General features: G+C 32.8%; 1 protein-coding gene across 1 annotated transcript; it reads right to left on the reverse strand.

The window, feature by feature from the left end:
- Positions 1–136: 136 nt before the first annotated feature.
- LOC123703594 lies at positions 137–27,656 on the reverse strand. The gene is made up of 3 exons (XM_045651682.1): positions 27,481–27,656; positions 1,932–2,127; positions 137–1,157 (listed from the first exon to the last, which is right to left on the reverse strand). The coding sequence occupies exons 2-3, from the start codon at positions 2,061–2,063 to the stop codon at positions 795–797; spliced, it is 495 nt and encodes a 164-aa protein (XP_045507638.1). The 5' UTR covers positions 2,064–2,127; positions 27,481–27,656; the 3' UTR covers positions 137–794.
- Positions 27,657–27,917: the final 261 nt, after the last annotated feature.

The raw sequence follows: 27,917 nt of genomic DNA on the forward strand, positions 1-27,917 counted from the left end.
CTAAATATTAATTATTGAAAATTCTGTTAAAAAATTTTAATTATAAAATTCTGTTCATCGTAACTAAGTTGTAAATTTATATTTTGTAAATAGTCATTTTGGTAAATTATTTACGCGAGAGTTACCTAGGTACATAATTTTTAGGTATTGCTTTATTTGGATACGTCTTCTGGTATTTAGGAATTATTAATTAATAAAATTACATAATAAACTCATACATGAACACGAATAAATTAAAATCATAACGTAAAGAAAGGAAAAAAATAAATAACAGTAACAATCCTACTCCGCCTGTGCGACTGCCATAAACATGTGACTACCTTTTTTACGTTTATCATCATTTCTATGGCCCAGACACATTTGAAACGTATTTTTATTAAGATGACTAGCATCATGTCTATAGTCTACACATATTATGAGCCTTTCATTCTTTAAGGTTACTAACCTCTAGGCGATTTTTGAAACCTATTTCTTCGTTAACAATTATTGATAATATTGTTAACAATAATTGACAATTGAAGTTGATACTTCACCTATGGCTTATGGGTGTTTGAATTATATTTGAGGAGTAACTAATACTGTAATATGTCTCTCTTTAGTAGGTTTTGAACACTACAGACTACAGTTGATAATTTGATATAATCAGACATGTTTGAAACTAATATTCACTATAATGTCACTTCTATGAACATCGCATTTGTTTTCTACGTCCTATTTCTTTTAAGGTTATCAATTAATTAACGTTAACCTATTTCTTCATTAAAGTACCGAATATTATGTCTATGGCCTGTTTTTTAAAGTACATTTAATTTATCAGGATGTATTGTATCAGGTTTTATACCAGTTTTCTTGTCGTCAACATCAATGTACATAGCTACTAATGAACGTTTGAAACCTATTCCTTCATTAAAATAACGAACGTTACTTCTATCACCTGATTTTAGGAGTACATTGAATTCATCAAGATGTATTGTATCATATTCTAAACTAATTTCCTTCTCATCAACGTCACCTCTATGAGCAATAGCTATGATCTCCCTCATGCTCTGCTCTTGCGGCGCCGCTGGCTCGGGATGTGTGTCTGCCCGTGCCAGGATCTGTCGCACGACGTCACGTGGGGGCGTCCCGAGGGGCGTGGGGCGGGAGGTTAGGCCCAGCTGTGGGATAAGGTATGAGGTTATTATTTGAACTACGATTTTCGATAAACGCACTTTTGAATTGTCATATTTTATAGTAAAATGCACGGAAAGACACAAAAAAAGAAATAATAAATTATTTAACACAAATTAAAAGTTTACAGTTTCAGGTTTATTTTAGGTGCAATGAAACGTGAAAAATAAATGTAATACAATAATATGAAACAAATTATAATTATTATATTATATTAAGTTTAGTACATGAATCGGTTCTGAATATTTGAAATACATTGCGTTTAATATATTATTATCTACTCAACACAAATAAAATATTAATAACGCTGAAAACATTCGCAAGGATTCGCGTTTTTTAACATAATATTATAATATCAATGTGTAGAATGATCAAAAGTGTAAAATATAGACAACATGGTTTGCAACACCTATGCTTTAGGGGCGCGGGCATTTCGTTGCGAAGTATTCTATTTCATTCTATGTCATCATAATAATAAAGTATTATAATATTTAAATCCTATAGTATCCTATCTCATAAAGCAACATTAACTAAAATGATACCTTGGGCAGAATCTGTTGCCTTTAAAGCATTGACTTTTAAAGCCGATTTTTTATGCTATATCAAACGAGCAAACGTGTGGTTGGCATAAAATGAGTAAAACCTGGTGTGTAGGTGTTTCTAGACTAGTTATCCTATAAGAAATTGGCAAGAATCTGTAATGTCTTGATTATAAAGCTTTTAAAGTAAGTGTTTCTACCATAAACTATTCAACATTATACCTTGGCCAGAATCTGTGTCTTGATGTGTTCTAGGCGCGCGGGCTCCGCGTGCGTGGCGTGCGAGGCGGCGGCGGCGCGCGGCCGGCACGCCGCGAGCGCGAGCGCCGCACACACGAGGAGGCAGGCGCGCATGGGCGCCTAGCCGAGCGCGCTCAGCCCGCGCCATCGGCACCGCGCCTTCGGAACATCTCGGCTCCTGCAACAGAGATAGCGTTAGTCTGAATGCTTCTCCAATATTTACGATGCTAGAAGATACTTCTGAAAGGGAAACCAAGGAAAAAAGAACCTGGGAGTTTGTATAAAAATAAAATAAGTATTTTATTTTACACAGTAAAACTATCATCATTGATTATCCATACTAATATTATAAATGCGAAAGTAACTCTGTCTGTCTGTCTGTCTGTTACTCAATCACGCCTAAACTACTGAACTAATTTGCATGAAATTTGGCATGGAGATATTTTGATACCCGAGAAAGGACATAGGCTACCTTTTATTGTGAAATATGTACCACGGGCGAAGCCGGGGCGAATCACTAGTAATATTATATCGAAAAAAGTACAGACGTATCAATGACGGACGTACCTATCATTTATTTTGCCCTATCCCACGACCCTCATACATTTCTTTTCCTACCAGGTTGCCTGGTAGAGATTGCTGTTCCGCAATAAGGTCGCCAGCTTTTGTACAAATGATGCCTTTTTGTGATATTGTTCTTTTTTTTCTGCTTTGTTCATTCATGTTTGTAGAATGAAGCGTAATAAATAAATAAATAAGTAATGGTAAAAGGATAAGAATAAAGAATAAATATTTGTACAAATGCGAGCTGAATCTTGTTACATATTACATTTTGCAGTAGGTATAGCGAAGCTAGAAGAAGCGTAACATAAGCGAAGAACTATAAAAATAACAAACACATAAAACATTTACGTGAAGGAGGGCTTTTCTTTATTTATCCACACTATAATTAAATCAGATATTTTAAAACCAAATAATTGAAACATATTGAATGCGTAACATAATAAATCTTGAAACCGATCTCATCCAAATAAATGCTCACTAAACAGAATAAAAACGAGACACTGAACAAATTCAAACAAAATGTCTGATCGATGGCGTTTAACTGGGTCGACCATCCATAAAACTCATTAGACAAACCAACTTTATACTTTATTAGATCTTCGACTTAACGAGAATTAAATCTGAAACTCGTGGGATTAGATTTTAATTGGATTTTCTTTACGTCTAGTTTATTACAATATACTTAATGTTTTCGCTAAAATGTTTGTGGGGTTCCTAAGGGTTCAGTCCTGGGTCAGGTTTATTACAGTGATTTATTATTGAATTGTTTTTATCGATTGTTTATTGATTTTAATCAACATTCGACTTATTTAGTCTTTATAAGATAAAATATTTTATACCTTAGTTTCATAAATATACATACAAAATACAATATACATAAAACTCTTAATTAGGTTTTCAAACGCGACCCATTGTGTTTTTTTATTAATAAATTTCATTTTAAAATTATTAAACATAAGTTCATTGACTGCATGTAAAAATATATCATATCTAACACATAGAACTGACATCAATTCTTTTACAATGATATTCTCGAGAAAATCCATTTGTTTCCTTTTCTTTTGAAAGATTTATCCCTTTGATAAAAAGCAGAGAAAATTTGCGTAAACGCTCTTGATCTTTATAACAAATCGCTTAATAATACCTTTGCGTAGGGGTCGTGGTTTTCACCTTGGCGTGGTGTAAGTATTAGTCTACGGCGGGGAACGGAATATTTTAGATATTTTAAAAGTCGTATTTCCTTAACTGAGCCATTTATTTATATTTTTCTGCAGTACTTAGCCATGTAATTATAATTTCCTTAGATTTGTTTCTATTATGTATTGTATTCTAATAAAAACCACAGATATATTCTTCTTTGAATTAAGCCATTTTAATTTATTCATGTACTCGAATAAAAAGCTTTTTACTTTATACTATATCCCTTATACTATAATGCAATCGAAATGACTCAATGTGTGATCATGTATCTATGTTTGTAACTTTTTTTGAAGATACACGACACTGGTACCTTATGTCCCTACCCAAATAATGGAGAAGTTATATAAAGATATATTATATTTATTATAAATGCTCGCAGTTGTCCGCGGGTTAAAGTTTATTTTGGAAACTCAAATACATCTAAATTATGATAAATAATTAGTTGCACATTATAAATTTTCAATACTACGAATACAATTATATTATGTATATCTGTATCTATTGTATTAAGAGTATTTTCCGCTTTTCCCCTATCCCAAACCAAAACGATTTGTACAACACGTGAACTTTCACCTTGCTTCACCAGTTCACTTGGGGTGAACTGATTTACGAGCCATTGATAATGAATCTACTACATTTTGTTTCAAGCCATAGTCTTGGTAATAGATTGAAATACATGTAAGGATTTTAAAAAGGCGTGATATTAATTTCAATAAGACTTTGGAAAATTTATCTTCACTTGAATGTGCAGTTTTATTTTATTATTGTGTAACGATTTGCTGTACTTAAAAAATTTGGATTGAACAACAATTATTATGAAAATGAACCTATTGATAATGTGCAAAAACTTTATTTAATATTTAAATTTCGGTGATTCTAATCAAAACAATATTTATGGCCTTTGATTTACAAGTTACACTTTTCTTTTGCTATTCTATTAGTCCATTACGAATTAATCCATAAAGATTCATTATAAAGTTGAAACATTTTATCGATTTTTATATAATCTAACTTATTATTATACGAGATTAAATGTTTATTTAGAAAAAGAAAAATCATTCATATTTTTATATTAACTCTAAATTATTTCATTACTAGTTGTCCGCCCCAGCTTCGCCCGTGGTAGATATTTCGCAATAAAAGGTAGCCTATGTCGCACTGGTTCAGTAGTTTAGGCGTGATTGAGTAACAGACAGATAGACAGAGTTACTTTCGCATTTATAATATTAAGTATGGATTCCTATAAAAAGCAACAGGTGAACACATAAATTTAAAATTACTTACTTTTGTTAACTAAACTTCTTAACAATGGCCACTGATCTGATAACGTATTAAACACGGGTCCAAAAATAGAGCAATACTTTATTTGAGAAGCAACAGCTGTCGCGGCTGAAGAAACACTGATAATTTTCTTTGGGACCCCCAAATATATATAAGCCTCCCACACACGTATTGAACAAATATAATTATAAGCACACAAGGGTAGTGTATAAATGTCAAGAGTTCAAGCTACAATTCCCTTTAATAAGACCGGATATTCCCGGAAAAGTTTTTGGAATTCCGTCACCTGGTAATTGGGGAAAAGATACTTTGTCAACTAAAGAGGAAATAAATCTTAAAATTGCAATAGATAAATGCAATGATGTAGAAACAAACAATTACCATTAACATGAAAGAAAGAAGGACGACAATAAATCAATATGAATATGAAGATTACATACATTGATTTATATACATATTATTAAAAAGATTGAAGATAGAAAAAAAGACACAAAATCAAGTATGAAGGAATATTGAAGAAAGATTCAAAGATACAGATAATATTTAGCTTACCTAGAATTTAGAGTTTGGTTATTAAACTTTAACATTCAAAGGTACTTAGCCTAAATGATACCCAAAGCGATTTAGGTATCCAAAAGTTAAATAGAAGTTTGCTATCAAATAATCAGAAGCAGACAGAGCCGCGTGTAATAATAGGTGTAAATTATGAATGGTCCATTAATTGAGTATGAATGATTCCTTAAGAGGGAATTATATATAATTATTATTATTATATTATTAATAGCGATGTCGTGTCGGCACGATACGGTGTCATGAATGAAACGCGGCTGAATGGTCCTCCCACAAGGGAAAATAATTACGTGCTATTTTGGATTGTTGCTAAGGGATTCCGAGATTTATACCTGTATGAATAAAAGTGTATTGATATTGCAACACTAGTTTTATTTTTAGAAGGTGCAGAACGATTTTGGGGTTTAAGCAACTTTTCCTTTTTATTGGTTCGTGTTTTTCATGAATTTAAAAAGTTGGGCGATCTTTTGTAATGCCTTCTTCTCACCACTTCGTAACGAGAATATTCATTGTTTTTACAACTAGCTTGATTCCGTTACTTCGCTCGCATGACCGAATAAAAAGTAGCCTATCCAAACCATAATCTATCTCTGGGCAAAAATTTCATACAGATAAGATTTTTGAAGGAAAAAGTAACGAACGTACAGCCATGAAAACTTTCTCGTTTATAATATTAGTAATAGAGTAAGATATGATAAATTGAGAAATAATATACATACATCATTCCAAAAGAATTATTGTATTTTGGGTACTTTTCCCATGATGGTCTATTTTTGTAAATAAAATCCTTTTACAATTGAACATACTAATGTGGGTTGATAAAAGGTACAATTATAATTAGATATTAAGGAAGCTTTTATCAAATAATTTAATCGCGTGGGTTTCTAATACCATTAAAGAAATGAATGGATTTGTATGACAATTCTATAAATATCCTGATTATTGATATTATTCTGATTGTATTAATAGTTTTGTATTGTTAGGTAGTAAATTAAAAAGTAGTTTATTTTATTTTTTTACACTAGTTGTGCTGCGCGGTTTTACCCGCAGGCATATTCAAGTATTTCTAATGTATTATTCTGCTGTGTTTAATATTTAATACTGAAAAGTTTTAGCCAAATCTAACCAATTATTTAGTGAAATAGAAACTAACACACATTTATCCTCACAAACTATCGCAATTAATATTATATTAGTAGGATTTCCACAGTTCGAATGATTATAGCGAACGTAGTTCCACATCTGTAAGTGTCTAGGTACTAAGTCTTGACTGTGATTTATAGAAAACATCATTGGGTTATTAGTACTGCAAATCATTTTTCCGCTTTGGCATTGTCCAATAGAGTCATAACATATTATGTAAGAATTACTTGGCTACTTCAATTTTAAATTCAATTGTTTTTTGCGATTCTAGAACCATCCATACCCGAACAGGTACCTACATCAGCTGAATTTTTCGTAATGTTATCGAGGTCTATTGAAAAATAAAGCAACCGATTGGCATGAAAACTACCTAAAATGCTATCCCTCGGTCTATAAGGTTATGATGGTTGGATGGTGAATATTGTCTTGTCTTTGATTTTACGCAAGTTTTGGACATAAAAATATAAATACTTTTTTATGGATTTAATCGCGATTTATTAATTACTAGCTGCGTTTCGCGGTTTCACCTGCGTGTATCCGCTCCTGTTGGTCTTAGCTTAATGAGCCTTGCCTTCTCGATAAATGGGCTATCTAACACCGAAAGAATTTTTGAAATCGGTCCAGTAGTTCCAGAGATTAGCGCGTTCAAACAAACAAACTCTTCAGCTTTATAATATTGGTATAGATAATATTACTGATATCATCGTTTCGAATACTTTACAACGTGTGTGGTCACGAGGAAACTTAAGATGTTACAGGTCTTATTATTTTGACTGAAAATATAGAAAAACACATGCAAAAAAGTTCCAATTCCGTATATAAAAAAATATACTCATATTCTAACGATCTTTTATAGATATATTATTTGAAATTATGTCTCAGACCGTAAACGATATAATTTGATTGCTAATACCTAATGGCTACTAAAGCTTAGGAATTAGTTTATGTAGGTTATTGTCTAGCATATTGTGACGTGGGTGTAGGTTAAAAGTTATTGTTATTTTATGAGATTATTGGTGAAATCTGCGTGCGATAGTTTAGCAATTTCATGTTTTTATTTTATGGGTATAACATTTAAGTTGTTAACTTAATTTAGTTACTTCTTATTTTAGTTATTAATTTTTTACTCTATTACCCAACTAAATATATAGGTAATTTTATTTTCAAATTGCATTTGAATTTTATATATAACTAGCTTTCCGCCCGCGGCTTCGCCCGCATTTTGAAAGATAAACCCACATAGTTCCCGTTCCCGTGGGATTTCCGGGATGAAACCTATCCTATGTGTTAATCCAAGTTACCCTCTAAATGTGGGCTAAATTTCATTGTAATCGGTCTTGTAGTATTTGCATGAAAGAGTAACAAACACACACACATCCTCACAAACTTTCGCATTTATAATATTAAGTTTTTTAAATAATAATAAAAAAATGGGAATTTTCGTTGTTATAAAGTATTCATGCGCCTTTAAGCCTACTGTCACAAACATCCCTAGTATTAATTTCTGCTTTTGTTCGAGAATTTGATATGTAATTATATATCTACTAATTAAAAATTACGACTGACAAAAAGTTAGCACCAAAAATAGCTTTAGAAGCCATACAAGATTATCATCATGATCTAAATAGTCAAGTACTATACGACAAAAATAATAATGAGGTCAGTAACTTGAACGTATCACAACAATGATCTCCTTACCTGATACTAAATTATATATTCGACTTTTACTCAGATAATATAGATGTTTATCAAACCGAAACTGCCATTTGCATGAAATACGAGAAAATCACATTAATATTATGTCAAACAATGACCGAAAAAATCCCTGATTGGATTAATGTCTATCGATTAAGGTCTACTTTTCGTAATTTTTGGCTTTATAGGAAACCTTTTACAGAATTAGTGTTTTGATAAGCCAAAGTAGTACACGACGACCCGGTTTTCTTTTGAAGTTAATATGTTTATAAGATATTATATTTATAGTATGTTTAAGGGAATATTATACGACCTAATTAAGGTCATTTTTTGCTACAGATCTGCTTGGTTTTTCCTCTGTTGTGGTTATTTTTCTAACCAACCATATTATATACTTAGATCATCTATCTTCATATGCAGTTTAAAATTAAAAGGTCACGTCCAGGGACGGCTTATTTCCTTTTTTAATATTTTTTTATCAAATTCAAACAATTCAAAATAGAGCACATGCCGCACAATCGCTAACCCATCCAAATTCTAACCGCACTGGACATAACTTAACCTCAATGATCAATAAACCTTAGAAACGATTTCATTTAGGAAGCAGTGTAGACGATAAATCCGCTGATCTATTTGTGACAAAAGATTTACAACCGCCGATAGAGGGCGTGGCGAATGCTTACTCGTCTGGTCTATATCTCAATGTGTCTATGGAGGGAAAATTAGTAGTACTGTCTATTTTACATTATAATGATATATTTTTTAAATCAAAGGGCTATATTATATTAATGTAAGGGATTGGTTGTGTGGAGAGCTGCATGCACATTGCACATTCTGATTTCATTAAAAAGATCGAGGTCAGAACAAAAATTTGTTTCAAGAATGAATATTTCTAATTTTATAGCATAATTTTGATTGATTGATGGAATAAAGTTGTGCCATCAGTTTCAAAATAATTTAAAGTGTAAACTTAACGTGTCACTTCGGTTGCATTTGTTTCATGACTTGTAAATAATTTGATCATGTAAATTCAACTCAAAACTTATGTTATACAAACATGAAACTTTTACAAGCATTAGCAGGTTGATTAATATAAAAATTTGTAGTGTATATTATGTACTAGCTGTGCCTTGCGGTTTTACCGCATTGCTCGGCTCCTATTGGTTTTAGTGTGATGATATATAGCCTATAATATGTAGCCTTCCTCGATAAATGAGCTATCTAACACACATCACGCTAAGACCAACAGGAGCAGAGCAATGCGGGTAAAACCGCGGGACACAGCTAGTATTCATTAAAACTCAACCATTACATGCTTAAATTTTGTTCTTCTATTTAGTCTATTTCTTTAATATTAAATCTTTTCTGTGGTAGGTACGTTGTTCCTGTGTGACTAAATTGTTATTATTTTCATTCCTGAAACTCAAACTGAAAGATTTATTTATTCAATTAGTTTTCTTTAAGAAGCACTTTTGAATCCTCATAACAGTTTTAACATTTACCATCGATTCGGATATCTATGGAGAAGAACCGGCAATGCACAAACAAGGATAAGTCGGAAAGAGCGGCTGGTCATGTTTATATTATTATGTATTAAATTAAACAGTTATTAAGTATGTATTTTAATCATTGCTAGCTCTATTAATACATTTTTTCTTAAGTTTAGTTTTATTTATCTCGTCAAATTGCAAATTTCAATCTTGGTTATAAATTTTTGTTTTCCGCGTTTTTCCTCATCATAACCACTTTACTTAACTTTCCTTATATTCGTAAATGATACTAAACCATAACATTTATATTTAATTGACCACTAAAACCATTTCTAGGTCATTAGCAATGTATTTCCAATCGAGAGCGATCGATATTAGTTAAGATGAAACACGTGTAGAATTAAGGCGTTTAGTTTTTATGTTGGAGAGAGCACTTATATTAATTAAGGTTCTAATTATTTTTATGGTTCCGTAGACGTTTCCGTAGGCTTTTTCACATTAAAGGTTATGTTTACGCTACTTTCGTATTAATTATATTTAAAAAAAATAACAAGAATTGATATTTTTGTATTATAAGATCTTTTAAATAATTTTATAAAGAATTTATATTGTTTATCTATATTATATACATATAAAAATGAAACCCGTTTCGCGTTGTCCCGGCATCACGCGTGAACGGGTGGACCGATTTCGATAATTCTTTTTCTATTATATTCCTTGAAATACGAGGATGGTTCTTATGTAGAGAAAACGTAAATATGTACCACGGGCGAAGCCGGGGCGGACCGCTAGTTGTGAATAATTGTCAATCTTCAATTCTCTGTGTTATTTTCAGATGTCGTGGTGTAGCAGGAGTGCTTAAGTAAATCGAAAAATATTTTTATACGTTTCTGCAGTGTTCTACCTTGAACTTTTAAAATGTCAGGTCTTAACAACTAAGCATTTATCTGTACTTACTAATAATATTATAAAGAGGAAATGTTTGTAATTATGTATGTATGTATGGTTTTCACGCATAAACTACAACTAGACCGATTTCAAAAATTCTTTCACCATTAGAAAGCTGCATCTCACTAAGCAACATAGGCTTTTTATCCAGGAAATCCCACGGGAACGGGAACTATGTGCGTTTTTCTTAGAAAACGCGGGCGAAGCTACAGGCGGAAAGCTTGACCTACTATAAACACAAATAAAGATAAATATTAGTTAACAGTACTCATATAAATTATCTAATATCTTTGCTACTCTACGTTCCTTGTTAACATGAAACTATTCAATCAACAAATCACAACTGTTTTTCTTTATTCCTTATCTCTGCTAAATATATTATTTATCATACTTAGTAGTTAGACACATTTGTATAAGTTTGGATGTAACTCTTTCACGCAATCACGGCTGATCGGTTCTGAATAAAATTTGGCACCGATATTATTATAGAATAGTCTGAACTAGAATATAGGCTACATAATATCACGCAAGCGAAACCGCGTGTAGAAGCTCTATCATCATATATTGGTAATTTAATCAGGTGTACGTTTTATTATTTTAAGGAAAAGTACTCAGGTAATATCTTGCACATAAGTTAAAAAGCCTTATCAAAAAAGTTACATCACTATTAATGAAGTAGGCTTAAAAAATCATGGAGTAACTTTTGAGTTTGCTGACTCTCGGTAGAAGCGATCTTCCAGTTTCAGGCAGTAAGTTTAGTTTTAATGTATATTCACTCACAAAATAAATAAAAAAGTGAGTTCCAATTTTTAGAACAAGCAGACTTCTGAGCAAAACTTTTGAGTTACTTAACCAGCAAATTTCGCGGGCAGGTGATAGAGTCCTTAACCTCGCAGACAGCCTTGGCAGGCGCCGGCCGGTCTGCGGGTCGGGGGGAGGGGGAGGGGGCGAAGGCGGGTGTTTGGGTGTACCGCATGACGTGACATAAACTATCATTTGGATAGCTTGTTGCTTTGGGATTTTTTTCGTGGTTTGGTGTCGTTGGGTATTATAATCTATAGGTGTAAATTAGGTCGTGTTAACACTTATATATCAAGAACGGATGAACGGATTTTAATGACATTGACTTGGATTAGGAGACGTAAAAAGAGGATAACATAATAAAAATGACTAGCCGGGTAGAGGCGAGGCAATTAACTCCAATTAAATATTAGATATAATTTTATGTGACATGCTGCTTTCGTATGATTTTGCTGCTACACACCCGTAGGCGTGTTAGCATGATCCCAGGCATAAAGGTAATAAATAGCCTAAAGAGATATTAGTTTCAACTTTCATCCACTTACTTTAAAGTATGCCATTTGAATCTGTCAATTTCCTTTACTAACGCAATAAACGTGCATCTTTGTAAAAATATTCGAAAAAACGTTCTCCCACATAAATCAAGATCCAGTAAATACAAATTATGATGTATAGCGTTAGTTCCGATAAGTTAGTGCTAAATCCATATTTATCTAACCTAATTCCTATTTCCTAAGTGCTAGAATTTTTCGAAGATTAACTTGAGTCTATCAATCATGTTTTAATGGAAGATTGGAACGGATCGAGATCAAATAGTTTTGTTTTATCCAATTATTTACGATAATCGGATTTAATTGTGACAGCGTGTATCATCAATCAATCAATCAATCGAACATTTAACTGTAGATAAAAACAATAAGAATGAAAATCATTTTTTCTGAGGTTAGCAAGTAAGTATTTCCTACGGGTACGTCATGTTAATGTAAAAAAATTTGAACTATGGATTACATTTGGCCGTAATATAAAAGTTTGGAACTAAGGTAATAGGGCAAATTCTAACGTACATAGAAAGCCTATTTCCCCGCCACGGGAACAAGTATGATGGTGACAAAATAACATAAATATTAAAAAATTAACAAGGTTACCTATTGATTATTGAGGTATTTAATAATACCTATTGTAGAAAATCTCTACATTGAATATTGAGTACCTTCTTCTCAGGAGACGACAAAGTTGCTCACTTGTTTTCATTCTTAAAAATAACAAGAAACTGGGATTCCAAGAATAATTTAAAAATCGTTGTAATTTGATAAGTTTGTAGTAGTTACTTGAAGTACTTACCTCGCGTTTCTCAAACAAACCCGGGAGATTGAATAGTTAGAAATGAAGTAATTTGTATTATCCGTTTGTATTTGATAAACCAAAAACAAATGTGTATAAATTATCTTTTAAACATTAACATATTTTTGGGCAGCTGAAAAACATCTACCATTTATGAACGGCTTGTAAGTTTATGAAATTATGTCTGTCTTTGTCCTATTGTTTCAACGAAAGCTTACTTACAACATTCATTTTACTAACTCAGATTATTTCAAGGTGGTGGCAAGTAATGCTTAATGTAATCCGATAATTTTCCGGTAACCTTAACTTACCTATCTGGTAAAAATATAATACATTTCGAAAATTTTCGTTCCAATTAGAGTCACAATAAGTAGCAGACAGAGATAGGATTTTGGCCATAGTTACATAATTATATTAGGTAAAAAGAATTAGTTTAATTTTATTATTAGTTATTAGTATCTTAGTTATATTTTCTTTACATGTCCAACAATATTACAAAGCTTTTAGCTTACAACACAGAAATATTTCACTTATATTAATTATTAACTATATTATAATTATATCTATAATATCACTACATAGTATAAAACAAAGTCGCTTTCTTTGTCCCTATGTCCCTTTGTATGCTTAAATCTTTAAAACTACGCAACGGATTTTGATGCGGTTTCTTTTAATAGAAAGAATGATTCAAGAGAAAGGTTTTAGTATATAACTAGCTTCCGCCCACGACTTTGTACGTGCATCCCCGTTTTTCCCCGTTCCCGCAAGATATTCGGGAAATCCTTTCTTAGGGGACGCCTATGTTATGACATCTTCCTGCATGCCAAATTTCAGCCCTATACGTCCAGTGGTTTGGGCTGTGCGTTGATGATAGATCACTATAACAGTCACCTTTTAGTTTTATATAATATATAGCTGATTTATTAGGTTTTAGACATAGCGGGCAAAGCCGCGGGCGGTAAGCTAGTAATAAATATATTATACCAAAAATCCGTACAACACAAAATGTCCATACAACCACGGGCCATAAAGCATTAATTATAAGTTATATTTTTTGAGTCCACTCTGATATATTGCCGGCATTTCCATATTTTTCACATTTCCCGAGATGCACTGCAGTTATATACATTTCAACTCGAGATTCCATGCCAAATGCTTTATCCAAGCAATTCAAATTTAAATTAAAATTGCTTATAATAAACTGGGCTTTCCTTTAAAAGGATACAAGGCTTTGGTTAAATCGTTTAACATTATCTGATAGTTTTAATTGAGTTGTAATATTTCGTCGTTATAATTTTTTTCCATTGATATTTATTTTCATCGATCTCAATCAAAAATAAAAATTATAACAAAGTATCCAAATTATAACCAGGAGTAGTATTTTTTTTTGGTAGAATTATAGAGAATAATTCTAAAACAGTTTATGATACCTTTGAAATATTTTAAAGTCAAGAATTAAAGGACTGCTTGCAATAGGTAAAAAATGCATAGTAATACATATATTCAAAGTGTAAAAAAGGATAAATACAAAACTTTTATAAAAGCCATTACTCGATAAAGTTCATACATTTACCGTAGTACCGTATATTGCATAATTCTGTAATTGATTGTTATTATGGTATTTTGATTTAGTTTTATTTGCAAAGATTCAAAGTCAGATTTGCTTATCCAAAAAATGATAATATGATACCTACTCTCTAAAGTGTTCGAAACATCTTTCGGAAATTGATTTCAACTGACCACTGGTGGCATGTAACTTTACTAGTCTATACTTATAAAGAGGAAAGGTTTGTAATTATGTATGTAGGTATGTATGGTTTTCACGCATAAACTACTGGACCGATTTTGATGAAATTTGGCACAGACAATCTTTAGACCCTGAGAAAGAACATAGGCTACCTTTTATTGCGAAATATGTACTGGCGAAGCCGGGGCGGACCGCTAGTATGTTATATGACGTTTTATGTTTATAACATGGTCCTTCAAGCCGGATTTGAACTAGTGACCTATTGAAATGTTACCGTTCACAAGAAATCTATCTTTTGTATAATATAGTACTTTGTGGCTATATTATTATATTTATGTTGTCGAACCACAGAACAATATGACTATAATAGAAGGGCATTCATTTATTTTCCTTATTGTTATAACATGGAAATATCTAATATATATAATAATCTGGAATATTTTTGTAATAATATGTGGTTCAATATGAGTATTAGGTTCATATTATTATTTACTTAAAATTAAGGAACTTAAAAAAGGAGAGTAATTATTACCGGTTAATTCATGTATGTGAATCAATTTCCACAATTTAATCTAAATGTCAGCAGATTTAACAGGGATTTTTTTTTCTTCCTTATAAGCTCGTAAGATAAATACGAACTCGGAAACAGAATTGATTATATCCAGCAACGTGCTTTTGGATCAAATTGGACCTTTTAAACTGTTCAAAAAGAGTACATTTTATTTTTCGTGTGATATAATAAACGATTTACTAACTCTATCTATTCTCTACATTGAATTGCATCACTTAAAATGTTCATTCAAAAAGATATATACGTTCCATTGTAAATTGTAACAAATTCAAAAAATAAAATAAAATAACAATTTGTAGCAGCCCTACACACTAGCGCGCTTGTGCGTACCGCTATGCACACGGACTGCTCTCGCACACACACACACACACACACTCAAGAACTTGGCATCGTTCCCTCGTAGGGTTGTCCCGGTTTATTTTTAACTTTAAAATCCTTCGTCCGATTTGGCATAAAACATGGTGTCGGGTATTTACATTTAGAAATGCCCTTTTAACGTTTTGAAACTAAATATTGTTGTGTTTAAGTAAATATGGATTTTTAGTGGAGTACTTGGGATATTACGATTGTGTTTACCTATTCGTTTGATTGATAAAAATATACACCATATTTAATTTTAATTTATTTTTTAAGTTCTAGCAGTCTAACCCGGCTTCGCCTGTGGTACCATCCTCGTTCTTCAGTATAAAAAATATTTATCGAACTTGGTCCAGCCATTCACGCGTGATGCCCTAACTAAGGAAAATAGTAATTGTTGGAGTATTAAGGCTATATTTATTTTATTATTATCGAGGCTAATATGAGTTTACAGATAAACAGAACGTCGCGGTTTGTAAAATACTTAAAAGGATACCTTTTATAGTGAAGAGAGGTTATTGTACAGCGAAGTCTACGAGAAAGCGCGTAGGAAGCTAGTAACTAACCAGACTGTTAACATAAATAAGAAGCTTAAACTAGCATCAAAATATATTAATAACTAGCTGTGCTCTGCGGTTTTACACGTAGTGCTCCATTCTTTTTGGTCTTAGCGAGATGATATATTTCCTCGATAAATTGGCTATCTAACACCGAAAGAATTTTTCAAATCGGACCAGTCGTTCCTGAGATAAGCAGTTCATACAAATAAACAAACTCTTCAGCTTTACAATATTATAGTATAAATTACTCCTCATCATGCCGTTTCACTCGCTTATTGCTAAAAATTGACCTATGAGATAATCCATACAGAAAATGTACCCACAATAAGTATTTTTTTCTCATAACACAAAATCTAGGAACTACTGAATGACTTTGCAACACGGCAACGGATCTAAAAATCATCCTCTTATAAATTAACACGTAGCCATATAATCCGTTTACGCGACGTCCTAATTACAAAACCATCCAGCCGTTCCCGCGTAATGGAGCAACAAACATACCTAATAGCAGCATTTATTTCCCACAATTCCCGTGCACCCCCACCAATAAACACGGGTATCGATACATTTTTTGCGTTAACGTTTTACGACTGAGCCATGTTTACGATATTTTTACGGTATTTTTATTTATTCCCTGCCTCTAACCGACCTAATGATGACTCTGTGTTATATGGTACTGTAACGTCTGCATGGATTTTAGATGGCCATTTCTGTTTCTGTTATGGCTTAATGGTTTTTGTTTTGGAGTTACCTTATTGTGGGTTTTGATAACACACTTTTAAGTATGAATGTAATGTAGTACAGTACGATTCAAACTTTATGGCGGATAGGAACATCGTACGATCCGATGCGCAGAAAACAATTTTAGATATTAGTGGGACGTTAAGGGACCTGTACGCACCCGCACTCGCACCTGCACCTAACTTCCGAACAGCCATTAAGTTTGAATAGAACTGTATTACATACTAGCTGCTCCGCGCGGTTTCACCCCCGTGGCTCCACCCCTGTTGGTCGTAGCGTGATAATATAAAGCCTTCCTCGATAAATGGGCTATCTAACACCGAAATAATTTTTCAAATCGGACCATTAGTTCCCCAGATTAGCGCGTTCAAACAAACAAACTCTTCAGCTTTATATCTTAATATATATAAATCTCGTGTCACAATGTTTGTCCTCAATGGACTCCTAAACCACTTAACCGATTATAATAAAATTCGCACAACATGTGCAGTTCGATCCAACTTGAGAGATAGGATAGGTTTTATCCCGGAAATCCCTCGGGAACGGGAACTATGCGGGTTTTTCTTTGAAAACGCGGGCGAAGCCGCGGGCGGAAAGCTAGTATTAGTATAGATTTCTTTTGTAAAAATGGAGGAAATCTTACGTTAAGGCTCGTCTACGATAGCTATTGTTTGCATATCTGCTTGGCATACTGTGTGTTTACCTGACGTGTGTACTTGATGGTTTTAAGGGTTAATTTTATTCTTTTTTTAGTACTACAAGCAATTTCTAAATATTTTTAGTGAAGTTGCGGTATAGATAGTAAAAGACTCGGGTTCGATTTCCGCTCTATGATAGATATATTTTATCAATTCGGAGATAAGATTCGACTTACTACGATCATACGATGTAATTTAAAGTTTACTGATTTTATTTTCAAGAATTTCGTCTCTTATTTTTTAGTAATCCTGTTACTTCCAAGTTTATTTCATTAAAGGAGAAATCTTTTTTCTCTAAAAATTGTGCAGCAAAATAACATTCTTCTAGAAAAAAGCTAAAATCAGTTACAAAGTAAACACTATTATGATATAGTCTAGACCAAGACAATCTCTTGAAGGTCACCCTTATGACTTTGTATTCTTTCCACAACTATTGTCTGCAATTCTGTGGGAACAATGTTAACTTTATTACAATTTATTCGTTTTAGCCCTTTATCCCTTCTATTATCCATATTTTATATAAATTCGTTTATTTTATCGAGATACGTTGTAGAAAACAGTTTATTTCTGTGAGAAAGTTTTAATATAATATTTGGTAATTTATGTATTCTAAAACCAAATTTTACGCTTTAATTAATTTTTTTATTACATAGATATTATTATTACTCCTACAACAACACCTATATACAAATACGAACCCTAATACTACTTTAAGTTAAATTAAGAGTAGAAAATTAAATATAAAAGACTTAATTAGATTAGATAGCCTCAATCAGTCAAACAGGGTAGTTTTAAAACGAAATAATTACGAACGACGCTTTATTAAACTCATCGTTTTCAATCGATTTTTCTTTAAAAAAGTATGGTGTAGAGTTACCGATTCTTCTCTAGATATAGAAACTGCTTTACAAAAAGGTGGTTATTTATTTTATTAATATAATATTATGACTATGATATAAACTTTAAATAGAACTTGAGTTCAATCAATTAATGTTGGAGTTAAGAGTTAAAGTTAAAAGTCGACTCCAGTGACAAAAAAATATCTATATACATAATAAATCTGTAGAAGGGTCAATTCTGTACATTGAAAAAATTGAAAAAATAAATAGCAGGGGGTGTTACTGGATCGATACCAAACCCAAATATGTGATTAAAAAATTTTTTGTCTGTCTGTCTGTCTGTCCGTCTGTCTGTCTGTCTGTCTGTCTGTATGTGAAGGCATCACGTGAAAACTAACAGTTCGATTTCGATGAAACTTGGTATAATTATACCTTATTGTCCTGGGCATAAAATAGAATACTTTTTATCCCGGAAAAATACGTAGAAAAATATAAATCTTAATTTTTACACTAGTTGAAAAATATTCAAAGAACTCGTTCTTCGTTATTTATTGTAAAGTCTTTGCAATAAACAACGATTAGTTTATTGTAAAGTCCCGTTCACAAAATTAATGCTGGCATGTGCATTTATTTTCTGTAGTATGCAATATAACCAATATCCAACAATTTAATCAATCTACTACAATATTAGCTATGTTTCAATAGTGCAGAAGGACTGCAAGTAATTTTGTTTTACGACCGCTTTTATTGCTATTTTTTCTGTTTAAATTACTCTCTCTAGGCAATAAAAATTAAATTGTTTTTTTGTAAATTGAAGTTGGCTTTGAAATTCCTTTTTTAGAGTTATGGTTCTTTAAATCTTAAAAGGACAAGATATATTACTATGTGCTTAAAAAGCAGCCTAGATATCTGTGAATTTACACTTATCCAATATGGATAAACATTAGCTAAATTGGTCCAGCCATTCCTATATTGTTTAAATTGCATAGAATGAGGTGTTTTAACTTTAAGCTCTAATATGCTAATAACAATTGAAGCATTTTTAAAAAGCGTAATTTTTGTATCTTCTATATTGACAGAAGCAGAAGAGTTTGTTTGTTTGAACGCGCTAATCTCAGAAATTACTAGACCGATTTAAAAAGGTGATACATATAAGGAATTGGATCGCAGTTTTCCAATTAATACAACTTACGCAGCATACATACCTCTAGGCTCTATGATATTAATAATTAAGCTCTACATTACTTAATCTTAGCTTAATAAGAGTAAAATAGGACGAAGGTTTTCTTATATTTTCAATATAATTTTTATCTCGATGAATGATATTTTCAACGCATGGTGCATTTATATCAAATGAACATAAGGAGCTAGAGCAAGAGCATTCTTTCGTGTAAACGAAAACTCGTATTCAGTGTATTAGAACATTGCAAAGCATCTTTTCGAACGCAATAAGAACAACGAAATAATGCTCTTCGCCTGTTTACACTAAAAAAAAATTGACATAGTGGGCTTAGAATGAGCATTCGCTCGTTTGATCTAAATGCACCGTTATATGGAACTTGTATAAAAAAAACAACGTTTTGGCTTAGTATAGTATAATAACTGAGTCGGTTCCATAAAATATCAGTAATAAATAAAACGAATGGCCAAATATATTCAGTTTTAATGATAAATAAATTCAGTGATTTGCAAACCATTATTCAGAGAATGAATGTGCTTTCAAGGTTTCTTAGTTTTATTGCTTAGAAAACTTTGTTTAATGCAGATGCAGAGATTTTTAATTTAGCATTGGCATCTTTTCGTTTTTCTAAAATTTTATTAAGTATATTATAGAATTTTAAACTTGTGTAAAATTAACTAGTGGTGAAATTAACTGCTAGATTAAAGAGAGTCCGTAGAAGATTATATAAAGCTGTATGAGAATTGTAATTTCCTTTTCAATTTTATAAAGGTAATAAACTGTGTGTGTTAAAAAGAGATTGAGAATTCGTAATAAAAAGTTTTTGCGATGCGTGTTATGAACTTAATATACAATTTTGTGATCTTTTTAAATCGGCTGATGTAGAGCCTCATAATCAAATAAAGTGCAGCAGTTATGAAGCTTCTTGATGTGTTTGAAAGAAAAACAAGAAAATCGTGATTCATATAACCTCCCCTTCAATGGCTTGATGCTATGTTTTATGAGATATAATGTTGTCTCACCTGAAAACAACTTTCCCCATTTTTATCAGCTTATCTCCAAGTCACACATCAACGTGAAATGTTGAGAAAATAAGGTAATTTTAGGGAAATATTATTCTTGTATGTGTGTATTGTGTTTCAAATGTGACCTACTTATCGAATAAATAATTGATGAAGTTTAATTGCCGTTCTGGTTTTTTGATAGTGATATTTGTAAAAAACGCAGCGGATGGATTTTTCAAGCTAAATGAAGCTGTAGGCAGTGGCTATAGTATTAGAAATCTTAACAAATAAAACTCAATAAAAGCTACCGCAGTTTTTACAACGTTGAATCTATTATGGCTTAAACAAAATTGAACATAAACATAGCGCAGTTTTAATTTTAAGCAATTGCATAGCTTCTATCGCGGGCCTTGAGCGCGGGGACCGAATCGAGAAATTTCGTAACGAAAAAACCTCACGCTCCCCACTCCGACGGGCGGAGGTGTGGCTTGAAGGCATAGCATGCAATAGCTTTACCGCGGCAGTCCCCGAGTGCCACACGTCTTTTTTTTGGTAATAAAAAGAACTAACCAGTCTTGGCATATCATTGAACAAGACAAGGCATTCATTATCAAGTATATTCAAAAACTAAAGAAACATCCAAATACGCAATAAGAAGGAATATTTCATGGCAATAACAAAGACTCATATTTCTACCGTTTACGCCGCTTAGTGTTGCCAGCGACTCGGAGCCAAATTCGCCACAATAAAATAATTATTTTGCGAAGAAAATAACTAATTTACCCCGGTCGCATAACTAGATTCCCACTTTGTGACCTAAATGAGGTTTTATGTTCGGTCACATTCTTGGTACTAAGTAGTTTAAGTTAGTAGGTAGGTACTACGGTTGGGTAAACACATCAAACATTACAACATATTATTTTATCCCATTGAGCCCCAAGCGACCCGATCGGTCCCAGACACAATAGATTTTCTAGTGTGTCTGTCTGTCGGTTCCAGGGCCTGGTCGAGTTACTACAAATAAGTAAGAAAAGAAAGGTTTTTATGATTTTTTATAAAAAATAAGTACTCTAGGTTAAGATGGTATTTATGCTTTAATTTTCATAAAACAAAGGTACCCATAAAAAGCTTAGTGGTCGAAAAGACTATGCAAATTTCAAATTGATGCACATAAATTAAATTGCCAATTGCTTATGATCAAAAAATTAAATTTAATATTAGCTCTGCATATCACAACATACATTCGCAAACGAATCAATTTTTTCAGTTCATGACGGTGCATTTTCATCAAACGAACGAATGTTCATTCTAACCTCACTATGTCAAATTCTTTTAGTTTACAGGCGTAGAGCATTCTTTCGTTGTTCTAAGTGCGTTCAAAAACATTCCATTTAATGTTCTAATACTGAACAACACTAAATATGAGTTTTCTTTTACACTAATAATCACGAATTAATGCTCTTGCTCTAGCTCTATGTTCGTTAGATGTAAATGCACCGTTAGAGTCAATGAATACTAGTAGACGCGGCATACGCCAACATCATTGCACTAAAAAACAGCGTAATTAATACATACCTACTTACTAACGCATTATCACCAATGCAGTTGTTCTCTCTTTCACTCTCACGCACGAGACATAATACATGTCTCACTCATGTACTTTGTAATAACAACTGCCGATTAAAATACAAAAAGAACGTCCAGCCACGACGCTGAATGGTGCGTGACTAAGTGAAACTCGGGCACTTAGCTGAGTTTTTTCTTGCCAAAATAGAGAGCGGGTAACGTATCTAGCTCTTTTATATATCATAGGTTAGAGTATAAATAAATATTTGAATTGGCGAGGAATTCAACGTAATTAAGGAAGAAAACAAATCAATCAGATCAGAAATTCTATAAGGATATCTTATTCTGAAAATTAAATGTTTAAAATAATCACACAATTTTAAACTACGTAACATCACTTTTGTAAATTATTTTTGAACTTTGACGGGGTAAGAAGTTATAGTCGAAAGTCATTAGTAACAGTCATGTAATAGTTAACTTTGTTTGTGGCAAATAAATAGAATCTCTTATCTATATATATAAAACTCAAAAATAGTGATCTATCAACGCACAGCCCAAACCACTGGACGTATCGGGCTGAAATTTGGCATGCAGGTAGATGTTAGGACGTAGGCATCCGCTAAGAAAGAATTTCCCGAAATTCTTGCGGGAACGGGGAAAAACGGGGATGCACGTACAAAGTCGTGGGCGGAAGCTAGTACATCAATAAATAAGTTAGAATCAGAAGGTTAATGCAGATTCTGCATCGGCAGTTGACGTATCGGAGTCAAGGCCCACCTACCTTTTCGTGCCCATCTCTCTATTTCAACTTTTTTGTATGGACTGCACTTTTCGTGACCTTATTTTTGTAGGTTTTAGATTTGAGAATAACGTAACGTAACGTAACGTATAGTTCAGATTTTTATTTATGTTTATTTGCAGTTTGTTTTTATTGCACTATGAAAACGTTTGTTTATTTATACCGAAAAAACAAACTAGTTTTTTTATATTCTAGATATCGAAGCTCTTGACCACAATTTCGCCTTATGGAAAGCGTGTGTGGCCTACGATGGTACGGGCGTTTAATAACAAATTGATAGAGGAATTCAATTAAATTAATTATTTTTTAAACTAAAAAGAAAACTAATATTAAATAAAACATATTGATTTTTTTTAATCATGCATAAACGTAAGTACTCTACAGTAAAATGATGGCTAAAATAATGTCAAATTAAATAACATTAGGGTGAGAGAGATTAACGGGATTATCCGAGTAAAACAAGAAATTGAAACCTTTAAGTAATAGGCTAGATACATTTCACTGATCGATTTACTTAGGACACGAACCTTCAGTTTAAAATGATGATTTTTTTGTCTAGACGAAACGTAAGTCTTTTGAATAAGAAGTGAAAATGAATTTATTTTCTCAAATTATTATTAATTATCGTAGATTTTAAAAAATTATAACACACTAGCGGTCCGCCCCGGCTTCGCCCGTGGTACATATTTCGCAATAAAAAGTAGCCTATGTTCTTTCTCAGGGTCTAAAGATTGTCTGTGCCAAATTTCATCAAAATCGGTCCAGTAGTTTATGAGCCTATTCGTAACAATCATACAAACAAACAAACAAACAAAGTTTTCCTCTTTATAATATTAGTGTAGATATTAGCGCGTAATGAATCCATTCGAATAAAGATATATTTGATAGAAATTTAAATATGCAGATTTTGTATTTGAAGAATTCGTATGGTGAAAATTGAATTATAAAAGATTTCATCTAAATATATTACTATAGCATAATTAGAAAAACAAACAATATCATCGTCACCAATTCATTATTCGCCATCCATTTTTAGTATTGATGATGACAAGACGTAACGACACTTATAAAATATTATTTAGTTGAACACTATTTATAATTTTTGTCTCTATAATTTTATATTTTTTATATTATTTATAATTTCATATACTTAGATTCAATTTCTCCATTTTATTATTACAACAAAAACCATTGACCTCTCAAAATAGTTACCAAAGGCTACAAGTCGATTAGTATTAGCAGAACATTTTCCGTTCACCCTTAGCAGAGATAAGGAAAAAAACACACTTGGTTAATGTTCGACGATTACTTATTCAGCAAATTGTGTGTTGGTACACACTATATAATATTTTCTTTTAACTGTTGGTTTAATTTCGAGTTCTTAATATCTCTTTTTTTAGCTAATCTTAATATTGTAAAGCTGAACAGTTTGTTCTTTTGTTTGAACGCGCTAATCTCAGGAACTACTGGTCTGATCAAAAAAAAATCGGTGTTAGATAGCCCATTCATCGAGGAAGGCTATCATCAGGCTAAGAGCAACAGGAGCGGAGCAATGCAGGTGAAACCGCGGGGCACAGCTAGTGTAGATATAATTAATGTTATGTGTTAAGAAATTAATTATTAGACGTCCGTTATTTATAACAGAAGAAAACTCTATCATTTGTAAAGGTATTTCAAAATTTCATAACTGAAATATGTTGATAATGTTAATGCCCTCGCGCATACCGAACTTTTAAATAGTTGAATTAAATTTTGTTTAAAAAACCATATATAAAGTGGCTAAAATATTTTCTAAGTAATTCGTTGTATCAAATCTTTAAAAACAACTCAATTTGCAAAAGTCGCAAAAATTTCGTCTTCATTCATGTTTTTTATAACATTTTTTAATACATTAGATAGGATTAAAATTCCAAGATAAATTTTCGGATAAATAGTGCTTTATTATAGTAAAATTATTGTAAATAAATAATAATTATTTTATCTCAATTAAGTTAAGAATAAAACAATTAAACAGCTATAGAATATTATCTATTGTGTAGACTCAGAAACTTTGCAGACGCTGTTATCTTCATATTACAAGGCTCAGAAAACTTAAACACTAAACTCAATGCCTAGTTCTTAGTTTTGGTAAAAGTCTTGTATTTCTGTATCTTGAGAAAATGTTCATATTATACAAGAATAATAATTATTGTTAGAGAAATCCCTGCTTATTCCTTCTTATATTATATATCCGAAAATATAGTTATTAAATTTGCATACAACGTAAACAACTAAAACGATTTTGATGAAGCTTTTGATAATAAATCTCAATATGAGTATAAATTAACTACTTCAAACTGAAACAGATTTTTAATAGGACTTCTTTGAGAAGCGCTTTTGAATTGTTATGTTACATAGAAATTACTACTTAATAATACCAACTGCTAAGGCGCAGATGTAGACCTAATTAGTCGTAATTTTATTTATATTCGTTTTCATTTATCGACAAATAGCAACACATCATCAACTTTTGGTTTTAACTTTTAATTGTGTCAATTTATATGTCTATCTATTACATTATACATTCATTCTAAAAGAGAAAATATACTAAATGTAAATTTATTTTCAAACAAAGTTACCCTGAAGATATTAAATGACTGGATTAAATCATGCGTTCATTTTAAATACCCGCGATTACCCCAGCAATAGTTAAGTAGTCAAAAAGTTATCCCGGACTGAGCGCGGGCAATAAAAGTGTAAGATTTACAACTTTATTAGAAGCAAGGGCCAAAGGAAGAGGAAGCGAGACATTATTTCAAAAACTTCTTTATTTGCAAGCGCCGGGAAACTGCATCCACAGTTTTAATGCTACATTTTATACGAAAATCGCAACAAACGCATCGGCCATAAAACATATGATCGTAAACCGACTGCGGGGATATGATCGAACGTGGATATTCGACATTAAAATTTTACTGCTTATTATAAAAACGCTATAAAACTCGAAACAATTAGTGCGTCTGCGATCGTAACAATACAAGAGAATCGGCGAGCCATGTGACTCGCACGCTTTAGCGACCAACAACAAGCGGAGACGGCCGAAAGTCTGTCAGACTATAGTTGCCTATGTACGCCGTCGGGTCATCCGGGGGGGCGGGGGAGGGGGAGGGCGGGTCGCACGCAAATGATACGCGAAGAGCGCGCACCGCATCGATCCGTGTGCCGGAGCCCGCAGCTCCCCCGCCGCCCCGCACCCGCCGCCGCTCCGCGTGCACGCACACACCCGCGCGCCCTCATGTGTGTGCCAAATGATCCGATGCGAATATTAAGTCGTCTATGTAGTTGAAAACTGATAGTCATCCGTGCTGATTGCGTTCGATTATCAATATCCTAATAATGTTAAGTGTTATAACCCTTTAATATGCTAATTTGAGAAATCAATCAGTTATTGCTCACAATTAAGTAATTAATTCGATTTAAATATTTATTGAGACTAATTAAAACGTTTATCCGATTAATAAGAAAGTAATATAGGAAATGAAACTAATGAAGTTTATTATTTATCGCCATAAGTAGTACAGGTTATCGAGGTTAGTTATGACCGGAAGCTCGCGCTCAACCCCTCATGGGGGAGGTTAATTGAGCAGAGAACCACGTGGCTGCAATTATTTACCTTAAGGTGAGCCACGTGCGCTTTCATACACACATCTGTATATTTATACACAAAATAATACATATACAATACACACATTTACAATACGCATCGACTGCAGTCCTGTAAAGATTTAAGTGTTCTATACATCTATGTATACTGGCAAAGCATTGCGGAGGAGCTAACTAAAAATGAAGAAATAAGATGGTAAATTTACAGACATTCGGGTTTAATGTTTCTTCTGGTCGCGTAACTCGGAATTTAGATCTTACGACTTGGGCAGTAGGAGCTAAATTACGATGTACGGCGCAGTATAATAAATGTACGTCAGGCGCGACAGTAGACTCTATGTGGTTTTCAAGTAACGGCTACCTATAGATTTTAGGACGATTACCAAAATATATGGTCAAGTGATTCACTTAATGGATAGCTTGCTAACTTGCGTATAGCTCATGAATTCAATTCAGTTAGTAAGTACATAATATTATGTTATGGTTTATATAATGCATGTTACATGATTTCTTATGAGTATTATCAGAATTATGACACTGATACAGCAAGATGGTCACACAGGATACACAACTTACAAAAATTACTCAATTTGATAATTTCATAACAATTTTTATTTACAAAATTTTAACCATAAAAAGATGAAGCACAAGAACTAAAGAACTACAACATCTAATTCTACTGAAGCTTTGCCTGGTTGTAAATAAACTGAAAAATGTAGCGTTGGATCGGTCCAGTGACGACACCCCAAATCTAGGGCACGTGATTTGACACACGATGCAAGATTTCAACTCACATAAGCCACAAACGGGAACAGTCCTAAAGAGTCTTATCCTAGATGTTGTAAAAATAACACACAATCAACAATGACCGGCGGGTTTTTCGTTACTAAAGCACGTCGATCGCGAATTCCGATTCCGCGGAGTCTTCATTTGGTAAACTAGCCCGTCATCAGTGCGTGCGTCCCGCGCGATGGTCACGGCTCGACTGAGGCGCCGCGCGGCCTCTGCCCCCCACCCCGCGCCCCCAGCTGCATCCTTCAAACGCTCCCTGATAATCGGGAGAAAATACAACACACAGTTGCAATTGGATCGCCGCATACTGCTCTTTTTTGGCGATGATTCAGGCGGTAATTGCGTGAGCCCTCATTGGCCAGTTCCTTGAACCCGCGCGTTGCAATGTCCTCGAGAATTTTCCGCTATAAAAGAACCACTTTAATCGGTGTGCCCTTTT

The sequence above is a fragment of the Colias croceus genome, chromosome 26 (assembly GCF_905220415.1).
Source record: "Colias croceus chromosome 26, ilColCroc2.1".
NCBI classification, from domain to species: Eukaryota; Metazoa; Arthropoda; class Insecta; order Lepidoptera; family Pieridae; genus Colias; species Colias croceus.

Coding starts and splice junctions, on each gene's coding strand:
- LOC123703594 (XM_045651682.1), bottom strand. CDS start 2,063: ATGCGCGCCTGCCTCCTCGTGTGTGCGGCGCTCGCGCTCGCGGCGTGC. Junction 1,158..1,931: donor AGACACAGATTCTGGCCAAG/GTATAATGTTGA, acceptor CTTATCCCACAG/CTGGGCCTAACCTCCCGCCC.